The sequence below is a fragment of the Trichogramma pretiosum genome, unplaced genomic scaffold (assembly GCF_000599845.2).
Source record: "Trichogramma pretiosum strain Unisexual culture from Peru unplaced genomic scaffold, Tpre_2.0 scaffold21, whole genome shotgun sequence".
NCBI lineage: Eukaryota > Metazoa > Arthropoda > Insecta > Hymenoptera > Trichogrammatidae > Trichogramma > Trichogramma pretiosum.
Window position 1 is genome coordinate 2,213,769 of NW_019640940.1, and position 23,090 is coordinate 2,236,858.

The 23,090-nt window shown below is 37.0% G+C and overlaps 3 protein-coding genes across 3 annotated transcripts; all 3 read left to right on the plus strand.

The window, feature by feature from the left end:
- The first annotated feature begins 5,583 nt into the window (after nucleotides 1-5,583).
- Nucleotides 5,584-6,606, plus strand: LOC111693369 (protein roadkill-like). The gene has a single exon (XM_023457859.1). It carries the CDS (start codon nucleotides 5,584-5,586, stop codon nucleotides 6,604-6,606), a length of 1,023 nt encoding a protein of 340 aa, XP_023313627.1.
- A 3,614-nt stretch (nucleotides 6,607-10,220) lies between these two features.
- LOC106659916 (speckle-type POZ protein A-like) lies at nucleotides 10,221-11,498 on the plus strand. The gene has a single exon (XM_014382684.2). It carries the CDS (start codon nucleotides 10,381-10,383, stop codon nucleotides 11,371-11,373), a length of 993 nt encoding a protein of 330 aa, XP_014238170.1. The 5' UTR covers nucleotides 10,221-10,380; the 3' UTR covers nucleotides 11,374-11,498.
- A 774-nt stretch (nucleotides 11,499-12,272) lies between these two features.
- On the plus strand, nucleotides 12,273-22,808 carry LOC106659917 (protein SET-like). The gene is made up of 5 exons (XM_023457908.1): nucleotides 12,273-12,658; nucleotides 19,529-19,677; nucleotides 19,781-20,044; nucleotides 20,124-20,385; nucleotides 21,131-22,808. The coding sequence occupies exons 1-5, from the start codon at nucleotides 12,361-12,363 to the stop codon at nucleotides 21,337-21,339; spliced, it is 1,182 nt and encodes a 393-aa protein (XP_023313676.1). The 5' UTR covers nucleotides 12,273-12,360; the 3' UTR covers nucleotides 21,340-22,808.
- The last annotated feature ends 282 nt before the right edge of the window (nucleotides 22,809-23,090 follow it).

Below are 23,090 nucleotides of genomic sequence, written 5' to 3' on the forward strand. Positions count from 1 at the left end.
TTTTCGCATTCGCGCGCGCGACTCGATCGATTATCCGTCCTCCTGTATGCGTTCGCACTCATGCGATACGATAAAATATCTCGTACTTATGCGAGAGGGCAGAATTGAATATCAGATGTTAATTCCACTCGATCGAGTATTTGGACGGTTCGAACGAATATTATCGCGTCGCGCTCGGCAGCGTTCGCGACGATAGCGAGATATATGCATAGACATATCGCGCGCATAGGCTGATTTAATTTTCCAGCGCAAACAGCGCGACGCGGAAAACTTCATTTTCGAAACGTGCCCTATACGTATATTATATATCGGCGGATCGATATCCGCCTGGCAGCTGCTAAATCACTTAGGGAAAATGCATAATGGATACGCATATATATATTATACTGCCCGCCCGCCGCCCGCAAGTGTTTGTAAACGCGCGTCAAAGTGTATAGGACGCGACGACGAGGGTGTCGCGTAACAGCGATTCGTTAACGACTCTTGTTTGTTCGTTGCCGCGCGGAAGCGTCGAACTAAAAGGATGCAAAAACTTGCCGCGATGACTCGATCGCGTTTTCTTTTTTGCGACTCGCCCTTGGATTATGAATTTTGTCATCTCGAGAATAAATGAAGTTTAATTTTTTGTCGAGTGCATCGAAAACATCGCAACGTTTTGAACTTTCGACGGATTTCGACGAATCGAAAATTTATCGGTCTTACAGAAATAATTGAATAGTGGCAATTACGCGAGGGCGCGGTTGGGCGTCATCAAAATTCAAGCAGCGTAATAGATTATATATATTGCTCGAGCTCTGCGGACTCGTCGTTCGACAGGTCCATATGAATTGCTTCGTGGCTATTTCCGCGACTAATTCGCTAACGAACGAGCTTATGGCCGATAATTGAATTTCCACTCGGTGGCGGGTGCAGACGAGAACTTAGAGAAGGGGGTATTTCCCGCCTTTGGACCGGGAGATACTTTTCGAAAATACTTCACTCTACGTGAATTGCCCCGATGCATTTCAAGATGATTTTACGAGATTTATCGGTTTGTTTGGGCTTTTTATCTTTTATTCTACTTGAAACTCGAGTTTCTACCTGAGACTCGACAATGTCAACTGTGAAATGTGAAAATTGATAAGATATCAATTAAGAGTCTCATTTTAATTTGTGCAACGGTCAGTTTATAAGTCATCCGGCTATCGTGTGCACATAATACATCTAGTGCCCAAAGTTTTGTGCGTGCAAAATGTCTGTCAAAGAAGAATGTTTATTTACGTGGGTGATTGATGATTGGCCAATGCCTTGGGACGAGAGAAATGCAACAATACCATCGCCAATATTCGATGTCGGTAGTAACGAAGAATTTCGGTTTCAATTGAAATGTTACAACATCTATGAATATTATGATCGACACGATGAATTAGATCTAGACTGCTTGAAGAGCAATACAGAATTACCATGCAAGTTCAAGATATCAATTATCAAGGATGACCAAATTATTGACACCTTTTCGAATGATTGGAGATATTTTACGGCTTTGAACTCCTATCAAATTTTCAAATTTCCTTCTGGAGAATGGAATAAATATATTTCGTCGACGCGTACTCTAACTTTTCGCTGTGAATTCTCAATTTTCACATCAGAAGATGATCGAATACATTAAATTGTACGTCAATCCTAATTAAGTACGATAATTGAAGTTAAATTAGGTGGTGTTGAATAAAAAAATTCAATGATTTCGGATGGAAGTGAGAAAAAGCATAAATCACGAATGCAGCAATGTCATTTGGATGTTTTCTCGTCTGCACGGCGTTTAAGCTACGAATCCTCGAAAAAGCCACTTTATGAATGATCGGTGCAAGCGGCATCGATGATCGGTAGTTATTTTCTCAAGAAGCATTCACAGGTAGATGCGAGGGTAAAGGATAGCTTGAGGTTCTTTAGTGACGAGACGAGTTTTAGAAGCGAAACGAGGTCAACGAGCTGACTCGCTGCTCTTCGCACCGTAGGCCAGTAAAAATGCAAACTGAGCTCTCGTATTCCAAGCAAGAAAGCCGAAAAGCTGTGCAGCCATCAAAAGTTACTAGGGCCGCCTTCAAACTTATTCAATTTCCTATTTATGTAATGTGAACATTTTCATGCATTATAATGATCAGCGCAGGAAAAGAAAGGTGCTTTTAATACAGCACCGACTTTTGTTGGTAAATGTTCGAAAATTTATGGAGACACACTTAAGTTAAATTTTAAAATAAAAAAAATTATAAAATTATTGCCATAATTAGTTTTGATTAAATATACCCTTCTGAAATGTTAAAAAAGCTTAAAACTCATTCAATTGCTCTTTAGCTAGCTTGAAGCATAATCCCGAAATAAGTTTTTATGATATCAAGGCAACAGTTGGTCTTAAAATTTCTAAAAAAAATATTCAAACATTTAAATGTGACAACATTTTCAAAAATTTATTTTAAGGAGGTTCGGGAGTCTAAGAGGGGGACGAAGCGGGACGCGAGGGGCTCCTATACTTCCAATGTTAAATTTTCAGCGCTGCCAACTTCGAAATAACACGAAATTGTAGGTTTTTTCAATGAGCTGGCACACAATTATAGCTATTATTAATAATTCAATCATTTTGATGAGTTTTTTTCGATGTTTTAGGCTTAAAACAATACTCTATTTGTCATTAGAGTCGAATGAGCACATATTTTTGTTGTTCTAGCTCATTTGTTGGTTAGGGTACGCACAAATGACCCACGAATTTTTACACATAACAATATATTTCTCGATAACTAAACGGTCGATGAACTTCTTTTTGCAGTCAAATTATTCCTTATTAAATTTCCTACATGTACGTATTTTTTTCTATTTAGTTTTTGTTTTTTTACATTATGTTTATGCTCATTGAAAGCGAAAATTCATGATTTCTCGTAAGAAACCATGTTAAATGGTCAAAAAATTTTTTCATCATTTTAACAAAATTTTGCGGTGAAAAGTTGTATTTTGATATTAACATTCATATTATAAAGTTTCAAAGCAATTAAACGTGTTTTAAAAATTTGGCTGCATTTCGCTGAGACTCCCGAACCTCCTTAAACAACTCCAACTCTATTTTAATTTACACATTTTTTAAATTCTTTGTTTTGCAACTTTCTGAATAAAAAGATGTCCACTGCTTAATTGAAAAGTTAAAAATATCTTCGAAATAATCATCGTTAAGGTGTAATTTTGTATTGTTCCACATGTTGTAAGAACAGTGTGTAAAAATATGAATCGGTACTTTAATTGTAAACAATATAATCATAATTGATTTTGAAATAGTTCCACGAACACTGATCAATGTTCATAGTAAAAACAAATTAGTTTCAATGTTGTCTTTTCCGATTGAACATCAAAAGATCAATTTTACTTATTCAATTTCCGTGGCATTAAATGGAAGAATCAATAGTTTAATTCAGGCACCAAAATGGATAAAAGTGAGAAGAAATCCGAGGAAATCATTTCAAAAGATAGTTTAAGTGTTGACGAAGTTGTTGTTTTAGACGACAAACAAAACGTTGGTGACATTTGTCAGGAAGCATTTACACTTAAATCAAGCATGATAACCCACCGAGACATTGAAAAAAAAGATTACTCATGCGACAAGTGCGAGAAAAAATTTAAGTTCCGAAGTCATTTAAGCAGATACCAAATATCAGAACACAAAGGTCAGAACGATTTTGCATGCGACCAGTGCGGGAAGAAATTTGTAAAAAAATCAAGTTTATTTACGCACCAAAAATTAATACATAAATATCGCGAAAATTTCACATGCAGCAAGTGCGAGAAGAAATTTGAAAACAAATCCAGTTTACTTAAGCACAAAAAAATATTCCACGAGGTTTTTAAAGATTTCTTATGTGAAAAGTGCGCCAAGAGATTTAGAAACAAACATAGTTTGCTCTTACATATAAATAAAGTACACGACAATCGCGAAGATCAATTATATGACAAGTGCGAGAAGAAATTCGGAAAAAAATCAGATTTGCCCTTGCACCAAAAAACAATCCAACAAAGTCATAGAGATTTCGCATGCGACACATGTGAAAGTAAATTTGGACAAAAAGGGCATCTGATGGTTCACCAAAGGACAGTCCATGAAAGTCGGAGAGATTTCGCATGTGATAAGTGCGAGAAAAAATTTGGACTTAATCATCATTTGCTTTTGCACCAAAGAAATATCCATGAAGGTCGGAGAGATTTTGCATGCGACAGATGCGAACAAAAATTTGGAATGCCAAGTGTTTTGATTAGACACCAAAAAACCGTTCACGAGGGTCGCAAAGATTTTGCATGTGATAAATGCGAGAAGAAATTTACCCAAAAAGGGCATTTGCTTTTCCACCAAAATACAGTCCACGAAGGTCGTAAAGATTACCCATGCGAAAAATGCGAGAAGAAATTTGGATATAAATCAGATTTATTGAGGCACCACAAGACAATCCACGACGGTCGCAAAGATTATACATGCGGGTATTGCGATAAAAAATTTGGACAGAAAAGTAATTTGCTCTTGCACATGAAAGCAGTCCACGAGGGTTGCAAAGATTTCGCATGTGACAAGTGCGAGAGGAAATTTGGATTTAAATGGAGCTTATTTATGCACGTAAGAACAGCCCATGAAGGTCGCGAAGGTTACAAATGCGACAAGTGCGAGAAGAAATTTGGAATGAAATCCGATTTGATCAGACACCAAAGAACAGTACACGAGGGTCGCAAAGATTTCCCGTGCGATAAATGCGAGAAGAAATATGGACAAAAAGCACAATTGCTCTCACACCAAAAAAAAGTACACGAAGGTTGTAAATGTGACACGGGCGAAAAATGCGAACAGAAATGTGGACAATAATCAAATTTGCCGACAGTATCAAAGTTTTTGCTTGCAATAAATCGAGTAGAAATTTGAACTGAAAATGCATTTGCTCTAGCACCAAATTACTCATAGATACTCATTCACATGTTTTTTTAGAATAAATAAAAATTCTGTTGAAAAAATCGTGTATTGCCTGAACCTCGAGCGTTCAACTATCATTGTACCTTTGTAACTAAACGATTGCTAATTACTAATTTCGGTGCATTTATTAATGCAATGATCGACTTAAAAAATTTTTTTACGTTTTGTTTGGAACTATTAATGAGGTAAGCATTGAGTTGGCTACTAGATTTTTAATAAACCTCACGAAATGATCCACGACTCCGAGTTGATCAAGCACGCGTTAGAAAAAGATTATTTACAAATTCGCTGACGGACTGATTATATCTCTGCTGAGCGAAAAAATCTATGAACAAAAAAGTCGAGAAATTTAAAATTTGAACAGTGTCAAATTTCAAATGGCTGTAAACTTCGGCTTGCTCGTGCTGAAGTAAGCTATTAAAATCCTAGCCTATTTTTTCCTCCAATCATTCCAGCTCACAAACAAGGCTTCATTTAAACAAATAAAGAGTTCCGTTATCCAAAGTCTGTCTTTGTATTTAATATAAATACGTAAACTCGTGCGTCGGTTCGATTAGTCCGAGTCTGAAGATTGGCGTGCTAACTAATAATCGTTGTCCAAAGTGTGAAAAATGTCAAGCGACGAAACGGTCTTAACAGGCTATTCGCTAATTGAAAAAGAGTCAGTCAATTTTAGATGGGTAATAAGCGATTACATATTGATTTTGGAAAAAGGAGACGGTAAAATAAGATCGCCACTATTTAGTGTCAATAGTGACGATAAAATAGAGTTTCAATTGGAACTCAAGAAAAGCTTTGTTGATGAACTTGACAAGTACCGCAAGTTCATAAGGACATTGACTAGGCGTTTATCTCTTATGCACGTCGTTAAAAATAATAAAATAACACCATGCGAGTACAAGATATCAGTTATTCGAGATGGAAAATCTCCGGAAACCCACGCGGATCATTGTACATTTTCTACGTCTAAAAGCGAAAATGTGATTTTTAACCTTGCCGCAGACAAACTGCATAGATTCGTATTGCCTACGGGTGCGTTGACTATTCTCTGCGAATTGGAAGTTGTCACGGGGGATCAGAAAAACTCCTTGAAGTACGAATCCACCGTTGCGAATCATGCGGTAGCATCTAAATATAATTTCGACTGGATATTTCTCAATGAAAATTTGAGCGACGTCAAGCTACGAGTTGCGTGCGGAAAAGAAATTCCAGCCCATAAAGTCGTGCTCGCTAACGCGAGTCCAGTGTTCAAGGCCATGTTCAGCCTCGACATGTTGGAAAACAAAAGCAACTCGGTCGATATGGTTGACATTAGTCACGAAGCTGCGGTTGAGATGCTGCGATACGTCTACACGGGTAGAGTGGAAAATGAGGAAATTTCCTTGACCATCGACCTTCTGGCAGCCGCTGACAAATATCAACTTCAAGAGTTGAAAGATAAATGTGAAAAAATATTGTCCACCAATTTATCGTCCGGAAATGCCATTGAAGTTCTCACGATTGCCGATAAATACGATATGAGTGGTTTGAAAAAAGATGCGATACATTTAGTTAAACGCTGCATAAATAAACCCGCCGTTTCCGATGATGCGAGTACGATAATTCTCGGTATGGCAGAATTTCTCTCGAAATGATCTGAAAATTTAAATAAAAGCTTTTTAAAATATCGAATTTACTTATTATATTTATCCATCATTTGAAAATTGCTTAACGTAATAAATTGATTTGTCGCAATCCAATTATCGATACGCGTTATATTATTTAGCTACTTATTTTATCGGCATTTTTAAAAATTGATAATGAATTAACGTCATTAATTTCCAAGGTCAAGTGTTTGGCCCTTTCACCCGCATACTACAAAAACAGTCTATTGATCGACTGCCTAAACCTTCAAATACGTATTAATCATTTGATAAATTCGAAAACAATATCTCGATTGTTTCCTTGTGTAATATGAGTTTTAAAATCGATGCATATCGTGAAAAATAATAATTCTAAATGAAAATTTCCTCGTCTATTGCAATACCATAACTCTAAAAGAACAAAACCGAAAGCAACATCATCGCGAATGCTCTCCGAGCGAAAGAAATTAATCCATTTTTTTTTCATCCGGCTGTTAACATCATTATTGTATTCGATGCATCTTCGGACTCGCTTTTCCGATCGAGTGTGATAATGAAGCGCGGAATCGATTGTTTGACCGTGCCATGCATACGAGCGCGCGGCGCGCTTCATTGTGCAATAATTGGAAAAATCGAAGAGAAAGAAGTGTCTCTTAATCGAGCGTACTCCATTTGGCTCATCGATACAGAGCTTTGCATCATTTACCTCCGCAGCGCGATTCGAACGCTTTATCCTGATAAGTTCGTTGTTAATTATAGTGGATTTTGCACTCGTTTATTTAACTAGAAATATTAACGTAATGAAAAAAAAAAAAACTAATCTGACAATTCTGTAAAAGTCATACGCGACATTTCATTTCGAATATCCCGACGTTTATCTCGTACACTCGTATGCACGATCATAGATAATTCACGTATACGAATCCCGGTTGAAAATTCAAAGTATCTTCTTCAAGACCTCAGACCCTAGAATAAGAAGAAGAAAAGTTTAAAAATAGAATATCACAGTGTACTCTCGGCGTAATTTACTTAGGCATGCCTCATCACATTTGCTCGGTGGTAAAGAAGTGCGCCACTCGAGTTTCAGGTCCTCCATTCGTCGTCGTCGCTATGCACTTGACTTCATTTCTTACTCGTTCGTCGCCGTGAATATGCATGAAATACGCGCCTGGCCGCGCGAGTCGCGTATTCATTCTTACGGTCTTGTAGAGCACGCTTATTTCAAGAGCCACGAATCGATGGAAAATTAATTGACTTTTTTCTTCTTCCTATACGAGAGCTTCGATATCATCGTAATAAAATGCATACACAACTGGAATACATTATATTCTCATTCGACGTCTCGTAAACAAAAGTACATACGTATATAACGAGGCGAATGAAATTAGACACGCGCACGGATCCAATGGCCCGTGAAACTCTTCGCTAATTATTCCGTTACTGATATCGAATCATCATCGAGGTGCGGCGTAAAATCAAAACGATATACATTATTTCGAGCGAGTCGAGCACTCGTATATTATACACGTATATATATGTCGTCGAAATCACATCAAGCTTTATTTGCTCGGAAATAAGTTATGATATTAACGCTTGATAATTCGGCCATTCGCGTTTATTATACATACGCAGCCCGAAAGCTCGGGCGAGCTTGCACGACGACGACGATCCATCGGCTCGCATTGAAATACTCAGAACTGCTGCTGCTGCTGCTGCTGCTGCCTTTGCACAATTAATATAGTAAACCGAGAGAGAGAGAGAGAGAGAGAGAGAGATAACGAGATACCGAGCGACTAAGTTTATAGAGCTGCAGCGCTGTATATGTACAAGCCCCCGACTGCGCGAGTCGAGTTCGACGCTTGTCGTCGAATCATTTAGCTATACGTATATAAGCGTATATAAGCGTTATGCACACATACAGCTGTGTGGAAACTGCAGTCGTTCGAAACTATATCGTGTACACACACACATATTTGCGCTCGGTTTATATTATAACATCGTGCATAAATTGCGCGCGCGACACATACACACACACACACACGTAACACACAAGAGGGTGGAAATTGCGCGCCTCCGGAGATTCCTATCGGGGGGGCCAGCTTCTCTCTTGCGCTCGCTTCGAAATCCGGACGTCAATTATATACAAAAGCACGTTTCTAATCTACCCGCGCGGAGGTTTTGCTCTGTGTGTGTTTGTGTAGATATTGAGATATGTGTGTACGGTCGATATAACCGGCCGGGTCTCGCTTTAAAGCGCAAATTAGCGAGCTTTTTACGACATTCGCATAACGATAACTCGGTAATTAACCGAGAAATTGTCCGAGAATATAGTTTTCTGATCGATGGGCTTACTTGGGCTGGTATGGGCGCGATTTTTATACATTTTAAATACATAGCCAATAAATGAATGTCGCATGAGAAGTTTGAAGAAAGCCGTATGGTTGGTTTTCATAAGAGAATCTTTTTGCTAATGTATGTTCAGTTACAGTTGAAGCGAGGAATACGATTCTCAGTATGTTCCAAGTGATTTTAATTTTAACGAAACTAAAATGTATTATAACACAATTTCTTGTTAGTTACTTGCTAGCCACTGTTTACTGTGAAGAAATAATGCTACTTTTGTACTATAGAGATCTGATTAAAAATCCCAGCTGAAATCAATAAAGTATACTTTACCTATATGCGTGTCGTTATTCAATCAAAAACAAATACGATTTACTGACATAATGAACTTGGTGAGATGGCATTGATACAGCGATATTTTCATCGATGCTGTAAATACAGTTTTTGTGACAGAATATCTGCATCTTTAATTTTTTATAGGTAACTAATAAAATCATTTCGTGTTATTGTTATAATATACGCACTTGAGTAATATTAGATTCGACACGCGAGAAAAAAGTAAACATAGAAAAGTAGGGCGTGCTCGTGTGTGTAAGGTGTCCGGCAATATTAACACAATGGTGCACAGTAGTCAGATCTAATATCATACAAGGATACATCCGATAATTTAATTTTTTTTCATTTCGCTGGAGAATAATGAATGATATATTTGTTTTGGTCGACACTTATATTGTCGCTGGAAAAATGTACCGCTCATGTATAAATGCGACGAATTAACATATCTTTTCGATAAATGTCACGACAAAAACTTAAATTATTATTTTTTGTTAACAAAAAACTATCACTATCGAAAATTTAAAAAAATGTCTCTATAAGAAATGTCAGAGAAAAAAACCACTCCCGCATTATGTGCAACGCAAAAAAATTATACGAGATAAGAAACATTCGTACCAAACAAGGTTAATTCGATTTAACTATTTGCAGCGATCAATTTAGTAGTAATAGTCTTTACGAACAACTTTTGAAAAATAATACTTTTCTTTGGCATTATTTGTATTGTAATTATTATTGCTGACAATGTTTAATTGGCGGTGATAGTATTCGAGGACACGAAAAAAAAAACAAGAAAAATTTTCGTTAAAAAAATTTTAATTGATTGTTTTCGCTGGCTTTGTAGGAGCGGTGGTGATGCATAATTTCTCGAATCGTCCGCTAAGCGACGCTTACGACGCTATTCGACTCGCACTCGCCTCAAGTCACAAGATTCGAGTGAGACGAGTCTTTCAACTTTCAAGTTGGAACGCGTCGCAGCAGACAGTTCATTCGAACAAAGGGACTTTTTGATCATTTGTAGAGTGTATAAGTGACGATATATTTAGTCTTAGTCAGTTGACTATATCGTAACCACAGAATATCTAAAGTCCAGCGTTTTGTGCGTGTAAAATGTCTGCCAATAAAACTGTATATTATACGCAAATCAATGAAGAAGAATTCGAACATACGTGGGTGATAAGTAATTGGCCAGCGTCTTGGAACAGGAAAGATACACAAGTTTCATCACCAATATACAATGTCGGTAGTAATAACCAATTACAGTTCCAATTGAAATTCTCTGAAATATATGAATGGGATGCTGGGCATATTGCAGAATTATGGCTATACTGTTTAAAGGGAAATACAGAATTACCATGCAAGTATACCATATTAGTTATCAAGGATGGTCAGAGTGTTAACACCTATTCGAATGATTGTACATATAGAAAGCCATTTGAAAGCGGTCGGATTTTTAGAGTTCGGATTGAGGAACTGAAAAAATTCATTTCGTCCACGGGTGATTTAATTTTTCGCTGCGAATTCTCACTATTCACGAATAAACATAAGAAATCGTTGAACTGTGAACCCGTAAAAACGCACGAAGCACCGAAACGTCAGTTACCGAAGTTCGATTCGGTGTTTCTCAACGAAAAATTCAGTGATGTGTTGCTAAGAACCTCGCGTGGAAAAGAAATCCCAGCCCATAGAGTCGTGCTCGCCACTGCCAGTCCCGTGTTCGATGCCATGTTCAGCCATGCCATGCTAGAAAACAAAAGCCAATCAGTTGATATGGTGGATATTACTTATGAAACTGCAATTGAGATGCTGCGATACATGTACACAGGTGGCGTTGAAACTCGTGAAATTTCTTTGACGATTGAGCTTTTGGCGGCAGCTGACAAATATCAACTTGAAGACTTGAAAAATGAGTGCGAGAAAATATTAAGCTCTAAGATGTCATCTAAGAATGCTGTAGATATTCTTCAAGTTGCCGATAAATATAGCATGAAAAGTTTAAAAAAACAAGCTGTTGATTTTGTAAAGCATAATATCAACCAATCTTCGAACTCTGACGAAGTAGGCTCGATGATTCTGAGTATGGCACAATTTCTATCCAAGTGATTTCAACCGATTTCAAGATTTGATTAAACTTTTGAATTATAATTAAGCCAATAGAATGTAATTGTTTGAATTCATTTTAATTTAACATAATAATGCTATTTTTGTACTCTAGATCGAAATAAAAATCTCTGCTGGCATCAGCGAAATATACTAGAACTATCCTTGTATTTATTCAATTCATTACAATACTATAAAAACAAATATATATTTTGTGAGATGTGTTGGTACGCACGAAATAATATGATCACGAAAAAAATCCGTAGACGTGAGCCCACAATATTTTCGATGATTTTGGTTGAAATGAAAAACGAGGTAAATCTTAATATTTGACTGTGTATGTAGTGTGCAATGCCGCGGAAGTAGATATTTTCTTAGCTTTGGTGGCTTGAGTTGCGAAAAACGACGCGCCAACTGCTAAATTCTAAAGACATTAGGCACCTTATCTTGAAATGTTTTTTTTACCTGGCGCTAATGTGACGATCATACTACGTTCACTTGATATATTTTCCACATACTTATTGATGCTCAATGAAAATGTATGTTTTGTTGTGTGGAGTTTTGAATATTTTAAACATTTTTTTTTCTGTGCTTTGAAATCATTATACAAAATCGTGCGTTCACGCATCGTGACGGAATTACCGTAATTTTATTTTTTTATAGAAAATTAATGATATTATTTCGTGATTTTTTACTAAATATACGTGAAAGGTGTTTCTTTAGTTGCGCTGGAGAAATGAATGTTTTGTTATGATCGAAACTCGACTCTGCAGTTTCTCCAGTAGTTCGCTATTTAAGCGACGTTACGGCGCTGCTCGAGTCTCGCGAGTCGCGTCCCGACGTAAACAGTTCATTCAAACAAAGGATCCTTTTGATCAGTTTCAAAACGCTCGTGTGGTGATACGAGTCTTGACTTCTTCAACGGTCAGTCTTAGTCAGCTGAATATCGTGTTCGCATGTATACAGTGCCCTACATTTTGTGCGTGTAAAATGTCTGTCAATGAAACTAAATATCACACGAAAATTAATAAAGAAGAATTCGTATTTACGTGGGTGATTGATAATTGGCCATCACAGCTTTCGTTAACGGGTGCATCAAGAATGTCGTCGCCAATTTTCAATGTCGGGAGTAATAAAGAATTGAAGTTTTATTTACAATTTTCTGAAAGGATTGGCAACTCACATTCTTCATATGGGGATTTAAGTTTATTCTGTTTAAAGAGAAATATAGAACTACCATGCAAGTACAAGATATCAGTTATCAAGGATCAGCCAATTGTTAGCACGGGTAATTTTACATATGAATCTAATTCTACTGCGCTAATTTTCAAACTTGACTCTGAAGGGTCGAAAAAATTCATTTCATCCAGCGGTACTATAACTTTTCGCTGTGAATTCTCAATTATCTTAGGATATCATGCGATCTCCCAAAACTATGAATGCGATGATAAAAATAAAGTACTAAAACTTCAAGTGCCGAAGTTCCAATCAGTATTTCTTGATGAAATATTGAGTGATGTGAAGCTGCGTTCTGCGTGTGGGAAGGAAATCCCTGCGCATAGAGTTCTGCTCGTCACTGCAAGTCCAGTATTTAATGCTATGTTCAGTCATGATATGTTGGAAAACAAAAGTCAATTGGTTGATATGGTAGATATTAGTTATGAAGCTGCAATCGAGATGCTGCGGTTCATCTACACGGGTAGGATTGAAAATAGCGACATTTCTTTGATTATTAACCTCGTAGCGGCCGGTGACAAGTATCAAATGGATGAGTTGAAAAATGAGTGCGAGAAAATATTAAGCTCTAAGATGTCATCTAAGAATGCTGTAGATATTCTTCAAGTTGCTGATAAATATAGCATGAAAAGTTTAAAAAAAAAAGCTGTTGATTTTGTGAAAAATAATATCAGCCAATCTTCCAACTCTGATGAAGTAGGTTCAATGATTCTGAGTATGGCACAATTTCTGTCAAAGTGATTATCCAGCGATATTAAGATTTTATTGAATTTTTTAGCGTTAAGCGAATATAATATAAAGTATTGCATTCATTATAATTTGAAAAAAGAATGCTCTTTTTGTACTATAATTAGAATAAAAATCTGAGTTGGCATCAGCAAAATATATGTCAACTGTCCTTGTCGTTATTCAATCCATCATATTATAATAAAATTAAATATACATTTTACTGACTTGTGGTAGAAGTTCATTATCGTCAGTGCATGTACCAAAATATTAATGTCATTAAATGTGTTAGTATATACACAAAAGAATATGATCTCTTTCTTGTGTTGTTTTTAGAACTCAAAAATATTGTTTTTAATTTAACCGCAGTCATTTTTTATAATAAACTTGAATCTTACTTTCAAAGTATCTTGATGAATTAGTAAGCCTCTAAATTATTCAATCATCGAATAATAATAAGAATCAATCAAAAATCTCGTTTTAAGGTGGATCACGATTATGTGGAATATTTAACATATAATCACGAAGAAAAAACCCAACTACACATACTATTGTTTGTAAAAACATAATTATTCTACGTTAATTTATTACATGTATGATATGAGTATGAGTATTGATGGCTTATTAAGATTAATCTTTTCATGAAAGTATTTTCACATTTTTTCCAAACATTTGTTGTTTATTGTAAAATTATGATATAAAATGTCTTGGAGACTTTTGCTCATCAGCAACTAAAATGAAGTTGTTGCAATGAAAGTTTTGCTCAATTATGATTTCATAGAAAAAAATTTCAGTACAAAAAATATTCAGTCTCTTAATAGTTCAAGTTGGTCCGTCTAAAATATCATTTTTTTATAACACCCAAGAGACGAATGATTTCTTTGAATCGATTAGGTGCAGTGATAAACTTAATACGACCGTGGGCTCGAAAACATTTTACTGCTCGACTGTATCGTTTCGCGGTACGGCGGTAAGCTCGCATAAGTATAGCTACCATAACAGCGCGAGGCAGGCTTGCATGTGCAAGGCATTCATTGAGATACACAGTGCCTCGTTGAAATTTTTGTATGGTCTATGCTCTATTTTCTAATTTCACGAAGTAGGGGCTCAGTCTGCTTATGCTCGCTCGTATATATTATATTATTATTATTGTCGCTTCATCAATTCACGCATGACCTGTACTATACGCTATATTGATGTTATGCCCCATGTATGAAACTGCCGGCAGACCTCACGACTTTTACGCGGCTTGCTTGACTACTCAGCTCTGCGACGTTCCTGTCGCGTTACCCGAGACTTGCGAATCGCAACGCCGATTTCGATTCGAAACAAAGGACCCGTTCGATCTGCGCACTTTAGAACGCACAGCTCGCGTTGCGATACACAGCGCGTTGACTTGAGTTGTCGACAGTCGTAGCCTATGAATTGTCGTGGATACATTTATATTGCCGAGTATTTCGTGTGTGTGATTGAAGTCTCGAGTGAAAATAAGTGTACCAATTCGCAACTTTTCCAACGTACAAAATGTCCAACGATCATAAAATCATAGGCTACACTAAACTGTCCAACGACAATAAAATCATAGGCTACACGAAGATCAATAAAGAGAGCTACGATTTTACGTGGGTGATAAGTGATTATTTACTAGTTTTGGAAGTAGAGGAAGGAAAAATCGAGTCGCCGATATTCGACATCGGTAACGATCATCAAGCGCAGTTTCAATTCAAGCTGAAAAAATGCAAGGATGCCACTACCGATAAAATTCATTTGTATCTACTTTGCGTGAAGACAAATGCAAAAATGAAAAGTTCATACAAGATATCGGTCATGAGGGGCGACGTGATCGTTCACCGCGCGATGGACGGCCACACGTTTACCGGCTTGGGTTTGAAAAAGATTTTCGATGTTGACACTTGTGCTATGAACGAATTCTGTTCGTCTACGGGTACTGTAACGATTCACTGTCAATTAACGATCGCCACGGAAAGTACGCAAAACTCATTGATGAACAACGAAACCGTCGAAGCGAATGAAGTAGCAAAACCGAAGTCCGTTGAAGACGAGCTTCGTGACGAGCAACGCGGTACGGTCGTTCTGCTGACTGCGTCTGAAAAAAAACTAGCAGCGCCTAGGAGTATACTCGCTAAATCAAGTGCAGTATTCAAAGAAATGATGGACCATGGCAAAAGCCATTATATATATATTGATATGAAAAATGTTAGTTACAAGGCTGCAATGGAGATGCTGCGATACATGAGCACAGGTCGAATTGAGTCTCGAGAATTTTCCTTGATGGATACAATTTTGGCGGCCGATAGCAAGTATCAGATTAAAGGGTTGAAACAAAAGTGCGAAGATATACTGATCTCCGATTTATGTCCTAAAAACAGACTCGATAATATCGTATTAGCTGATAAATACGATTTGCCTCGTTTGAGAGAAAGGGCATTGCTTATGCTAGCTACGTCACGCTAATTATGTAAAACCATACAGTCGATTCTCCAACTCTCAAAATATTAATGATTCACTTCAATTGTTTGTTATTGACTATTATCATGATCAAAATAAAAATCTCTATTAGTATCAGCAAAATGTTCTTTATCTATTGATGTTATTATTATCCAACCCATTACAATATTATAACCTTAGAAATATTCTATTAATTGTAAAAGAATGAGATAAAACGGGTTTATAAACAGAACAATTATGATTTAAAAGTATAGCTAATGAAATATTAATTTTCTTCAAAAAAAAAAACTCTTTAAATCTTATCAAATCTATTTAAATCTCAAAATTTACAGCAAAGCTACATGAAAAAATTACGTCTTATTAGTTGAATAGGCTTGATTCCCTCGGAATTGAGCAAGAAAATTACTGTACACCAAACTTCGAGCTTCTAAGGATAATTATTTGTCCTCTCGTGTATTTCGATATTTAAGCACCTCACTTCATTGGAGGATGTCGCAGGTGCAGCCCAAAATCTCGTTGGCGAGATTATATTAAGCGGATTTTGCTCAGGTAATTGGGGCGGCACCCCCGCATGATCCTCTGCAAACGTTTGCCTTTCTCACATATAACTTGACTTCGAACGAGACTCCGAGACGTAAGCGGTGGTTCATTGAATCGAGTTTTTTGTTCATCGAGTAAACTGGGTGCTACTTATTTAAAATGTCTAGAACATTTCTGAGATTATTATACGTTATCATACGTCACTGGATATGAAAATACGTGAGCAAGTGATACTTTCATAGCACACTATAATAAATTATTTGCAACTTCATCATCCCATTCATATACAGGTCAAATTTGTACATAATTTATAATGTACACATAAATCTGTATGAAATTCGCATTCGTCGGGGTGAAAATTTTTAAAATTAAAAATTAAAATCATTTAAATTTAATTTTTGTACAAATTTAAGTCCTGCTAATTCTTCATCTAACGCCCTAAACATTTCAATTAATTATACATTCGGTGTAGTTCATTAGATGAGCATCTATCAATTTTTTAATTAACCGACGATTTTTTTTGTACAAATACACAATTCTACAATCGATTGCTTTTTGTATAGACATGTGCAACTACAGCCGGAAGAAAATAAATTGGCGCATGGAATTACAGACGTCTACAATGCTCCAGCTCGTGTACCCTGTCATATTTAGCGATAATCGAATTTTTACACCCAAGAGACGAATGATTTTTTTGAATCGATTGAGTACAGTAATAAATTTTTAAGCGAACCGAGATCATACATAAAAAATAACACATAATCGTGAGCTCGAACGCTTTTTAACTGATACACGATTAAATCGCTTCGCGGTAGCGGCAAGCCTAAGTAAATATAACAGCGTGAGGCAGGCATGCTTGCATGTGCGAGTCTTTTTCGAGTAAAGCCGCGTCGAGATTTTTATGTGAGCTATATGAATACCATTATTATTGTTGTCACTTCGTGAAATGTAAGCCTGACCCACGGCAAACCTCACGTATTGCTTGACTACTCAGCTCTGCGACGTTCCTGCGGCGTCACCCGAGACTTGCGAATCGCGACGCCGACTTCGATTCGAAACAAAGGACCCGTTCGATCTGTGCGTTTTAGAACGCACAGATCATGTTGCGATACGCAGTCTTGATTCGAGTACGAAGTATAACCGTCAGTCGTAGCCTATGTATTGTCGTCGACACATCTACATTGCCGAGTATTTTGTGCGTGCGATACAAATCAGAAGTGAAAATAAGTGTGCCTTTTCGCTATTTTTCCAAAATGTCAAACGATAATAAAATCATAGGCTACACTAAGATCAATAAAGAGAGCTACGATTTTACGTGGGTGATAAGTGATTATTTACTGGTTTTGGAAGTAGAGGAAAGAAAAATTGAGTCGCCGATATTCGAGATCGGTAACGATCATCGAGCGCAGTTTCAATTCAAGCTGAACAAACGCAAGGATGCCACTACCGATAAAATTCATTTGTATCTACTTTGCGTGAAGACAAATGCAAAAATGAAAAGTTCATACAAGATATCGATCATGAGGGATGACGAGTGCGTTCACCGCGCGATGGACGGCCACACGTTTCATGGCTCGAGTTTGAAAAAGATTTTCGATATTGACACTCGTGTTATGAACGAATTCTGTTCATCCGCAGGTACTGTAACTATTCACTGTCAATTAACGATCGCCACGGGAAATGCGCAAAACTCATTGAACAACGAAACCGCCGAAGAGGATGAAGTACCAGAACTGGAGTTCGACGAAGACGCGTTTTTTCACGAGCATATCGCTATCGTAGGTCTGGTAACAGCTTCTGAAAAAATAATAACGGCGTCTAAAGGTTTACTCGTCAAGTTCAGTCCAGTATTCAAAAAAATGTTCGACGATAATAATTTAAGCCAATATTATGATATGAGAGATGTTAATTACGAGGCTGCAGTTGAAATTGTGCGATACATAGTGTACCGTAGAATTGAAACTCGAGAATTTTCTTTGATTGATGAAATTTTAATGGCCGATGAAAAATATCAGATAAAGTGGTTGAAAGAACATTGCGAGGATATACTGATCTCCAATTTATCCCCTAAAAATGGGATTGAGAATATGGAAATAGCTGATAAATATAATATGACTCGTTTGAGAGAAAAGGCAAAGTGGATGTTAATTATGTAAAATATCAGTGGATTCTCGAACTCTCATGATATTAATAATTTATGTCTAAAAATGTCATAATTATTTATGGTACACTTTGATTTTTTGTTCTTCGCCATTATTTGAAAACATTATGTTACTTATGTACTCATGATCAAAATAAAAATCTGAATTAGTATCTGCAAAATTTACTTTATCTATTGGTGTTGTTATTTAATTCATTACAATATTACAATAAAGATAATATGTTAATAACTGTAAAAATAACAATAAGTGTAAAACGGGTTCATAAAAACAAAAAATTGATCCAAAAGTATAGCTAATTACATATTAATTTTCTTTGAAAAAAATTAACTTTTAAATCGAATGATCTATTGACAGAATCTCAAAATTCAGAGCAAAGCCACATCAAAAATTCTGATCCTGCTTATTACTCATCTAACACTCTAAACATTTCAATTAATCATACATCCGGTGAAGTTCATTAGAAGATCATCTATCAATTTTCCAATTGACCACCGATTTTTTTTTTTTTTTGCACAAATACACAATTCTACAATCGATCGCTTTTTCATGGACGGATGCAACTACGACCGGAACAAGATAAATTGACACATGGAATTACAGGCATCTACAATCTACTAATGCTCCAGCTCGTGTACCCTGTCATATTTAGCGATTATCGCATTTTTAGCGAGGATATATTAGATACGTACTCGAGAAAATTAACATCGTAGCTCGTCGTTAACGTCAAATGATAATGCGATTTCCAGTGTATGTTATATATATCGCTCGCCCCGAACGATCCGATATGCACCGCGTATAATGCCGAGTAAGCGTAATGAGCTCGATTAATTCGATGCCCAGGTATCAAAGCGCATACGAGCTTCTATTATACATGATTCAAGTGTATTATTACGTATATTAGCTGTCACGTTATAATCGAACGATTTCGAATTTTCATTCGTCGATTTTATTTAATTGCAAAAAAATAAAGCTGTATAATCTCTTTGCCCTTTATTTTAACGTTTCGATCGACCTTCGTGTTTCAGCGCCGGGACGCAGCTCGAGCGAGGTGCTGATCGGCGAGGTGGACATACCCATGCGCGACGACAACGACATCGACGCCGAGAGCAGCGAGGAGACGACGTTCTCCAAGAAGTGCATCGTCCGCAACAAAGCCTACTCGCACAGTCAGACGGTCAGTTCTTGTATAATTATCTCATATTTTTTTTACCGTAACAATTCGCTCTTTGCATTCTACTACACGAATCTTCGTGCACGTATGATCCGACTCGATACAGATACCGTCGTTCGACCTGAACTCGCACTGCCTGTGCGTGGCCGGCGAGGTTTACTGCTGGTGGCAAACGGCTCAGCGCAGCAGCAGTGACGCGCCTCTAACGCTATCGACCGAATCGCCGCCCTTGCCTTCGACCCGCAAAGCCACGACGGAGAACAACAATGCCTGGATAGACGAGGACGATGATCAGGATTACTCGGGGTCGGTATCAGAGCAGCCGCAAGAGGCCTATCAATCTGCGCAGCAGCAGCAACAACAACAGAATGTGATCCATCTTCCTTTTTTATTTTTAGTTTATATATAGTATACAGAAGGGATATGATTTTGATTTTGATATTTCGTAGATCAATCATCCGACAGATTCATCGATGGAGGACGAGGTGAATGACGACGACGACGACGACGACGATGACGAAGACGACCAAGACGACGCCGAGGAGGACGACAGCTACGAGCCAGACGACGTTGATGAGGACGAGGAAGACGAGGCCAAAAAGGACGATAAAGCCAAAGCAGCGGTTGCCTCCTCGCCCGAGGTCGAGAATTCCACGGCTGCAGCGGCAGCGTCAACGACGGCCAAAACACCAGCGACGTGTCTCGTCATGGGTAAAAGTTTATACATCCTAACGCATATAGGAGGTCTCCCTTACTTTGTCTTGAAAGCAAGACACACACACACACACATATATATACCCACGCGTAGATCCTTAGTTCGAGAAATTAACACGAGCCCTAATGAAGGACCTGTCTGTCTGTCGGAGCTTCCCTCTTGTTTACTGCCTCGAGGGGCCAAAGCCTTTTGCGTCGGAGACGTATATTACATGCCCTCGTAGCTCGAATATATATATATATATATAGCGTATATATATAAGCCCGGAGGATGCGATATACGATCGAGTCGAAAGTTTATAAACGTGTGCCCCGCTGCCGTCCTGTCTCCGAGCTCAGCTGCGAGGCGATTTTAAAATTTTTCGTGATTTTTACGCCCTCGCAGACACACACATACGCACTTTTGTGCCTCGTGTTCCTTTTATATATAGTAGCATATTATAAGCTCCACTTATAATCTCCCTCGAGCCGAATAAAAGTTGTCGGATTAAACTTTCCCTACGAGCTGCTTTCGGTTTATTCTGTCGAGCGCGGAAAATTTCGCCCCGGCGATCGCGTCATTATTACGAATAATAATAATAATGAGTATTGTACATATAGAGTAACCGAGCAGCGAAAGGCAAACAGGCGAAAATAAGTTACTACGTTGTCATTGAAACTTTTTGCTCTCTCGATAATTTTGAAAAAAAAAACAAAAAAACAACAATCATTGATTCTTTTTTTCTCTCTCTCTCATCAACAGGAAGAACGTATCGGGCCGGCGAGGTGCTGCCGCACACGACGGGCAACTGCGTCGAGTGCAGCTGCGGCCAGCAGGGCAGAATCGAGTGCGCGCCCCACGACTGCGTCGGCCTGAGGCCGCAGCGGCCCGGCGGCGGCGGCGGCGGTAGCAGCAACGACCTCGAGCTCTTCGATCTCGATCGCGATCCCGGCATCTACGAGAGCTTCTAAGCTTTCACACGTACAGCCTAATACGTATTAGCGGATCGTCGTGGCGTAAGGAAGAAAACGTCGTCGTTTTGAGATCGAGGAACAAAGTTTGTCCACGAGGTGTACCACTGAAATATAAAGCTCGATTATTTTTAATATAATTATATAATGTACTCTGAGCAAAGTATGAAAATAAGTTTTGTTATTTTGAAAACTCGCAGAATCAGGTTATTTCAATCAAAGATAATTCAAGGCTCTTTTCGAATATTACTCCAAAGACAGCTTTACAAAGTATAAATATAATACAAAAGATTATTATCACATAACTTAAGATTAAATGAACTTAACGTTTCACTGATGCTTTTAATTACGAAATGATATAAGCTTCTTCAATCCACCGCGCTAAGCCTAGGCAATCGAGATAATCTTTGTAATCGTGTTCGGGGCGGTGGATCGCAATTATGATATATCACATAGAAGCTTGCGCTGAAATTACAATTATTTGCCAGCGATGAATTTCATCAACAAACGTTATTCAGAATATTTTTGATGATAGATCGAAGTCGGACCTTTAGTTAGCTCTTAATCTGTGAATTTTAAAAAATAAAGTAATTCAAATTTTAGAACAAATGTTTGATAATAACGATAAACAAAAATATCGATACCTTTAGAAAATGAACGCACATTCGAATAATCAAAAAGTTTTTCATGTAACATTAAATATGGAAAGAAAAGGAGAATGAAAAAATGATCAGATTAGATTAGATTATAATAATGGAAACCAAAATATTTACCACAAAAAACTTCACAATTTTCGATCTTAGTGATGATAGATTAATAAAAATGTAAATATATTTAGCGCGACAACAAGAAACATTTGTGTACAGTGGTTAGTACGCGATCTGCAAATAGTATACTAAAAGATTTTAAACAATGTAATAGGATCAGCTCGTGATAAAGTAATCGAAAAGTCATTTATTTTGAATACTCAAAACGCGAATTGAAGAAAAATAATAAAAAATAACTGTCCTATAGATTATTTCCGATTGCAGAATACTAAAATATCCCTGCGCATTCGTATAAGCAGTATAGACTCCGATAACAGACAATTTTCGACATATCGACAAAAACGTTTTCCTAAAATTGATAAATTTTGCATCAAGACATGTTCGACGAAAAATAAGCGCTAGTCATTACGATATAAAGATGGTGATAACATTAATATCGATTCAACAATTTTATATAGCGTAGAATTTTTTCATAAAAATGAAATTCATAAGCCTAATGTACTTACATTTATCTCTTATTGTATTTGGGTCTATAGAATTACAACGTAGTCGTATGAGACTTTCGTTGATGTTGTTTATACGTAGAAGATCCTTATAAACAAAACAAAGATATAAAGTTGTATTCTTTTCACTTCGAAATCTTATAGACTTTGGATACAATAAAAAAGTCCAACGTGTTCCATAAATGCGTTAAAAAATAAACTGAAGCATTTCATTTCCACATTTATATCCTTAATCAAGTACCCTTTATATTATATTTTAATCTGATATGATATGTTGATAAAGTTAATTTTTTTCTATTCACTTTTATGTTTCATCTAAAAATTTAAGTTTTTCTAATGAGTCAAGTACGTGACAATATCATCAAAAACTTTCTTACTGTTGATTAGGACAATTACTTTACACCCAATTTTTTTGTTTATTATTTAAACTTTGATTAAAAATGTTTCATTTTTATAATTAATAAAAAACATTAATTTTTTT

Bases quoted from the DNA above. Each gene is read 5' to 3' on its own strand.
- LOC111693369 (XM_023457859.1), top strand. From the start codon at position 5,584: ATGTCAAGCGACGAAACGGTCTTAACAGGCTATTCGCTAATTGAAAAA.
- LOC106659916 (XM_014382684.2), top strand. From the start codon at position 10,381: ATGTCTGCCAATAAAACTGTATATTATACGCAAATCAATGAAGAAGAA.
- LOC106659917 (XM_023457908.1), top strand. From the start codon at position 12,361: ATGTCTGTCAATGAAACTAAATATCACACGAAAATTAATAAAGAAGAA. The intron at 12,659-19,528 runs GTAATTTTACAT...TTCGTGTTTCAG, and splicing joins TCAGCCAATTGTTAGCACGG to CGCCGGGACGCAGCTCGAGC. The intron at 20,045-20,123 runs GTGATCCATCTT...GATATTTCGTAG, and splicing joins AGCAGCAACAACAACAGAAT to ATCAATCATCCGACAGATTC.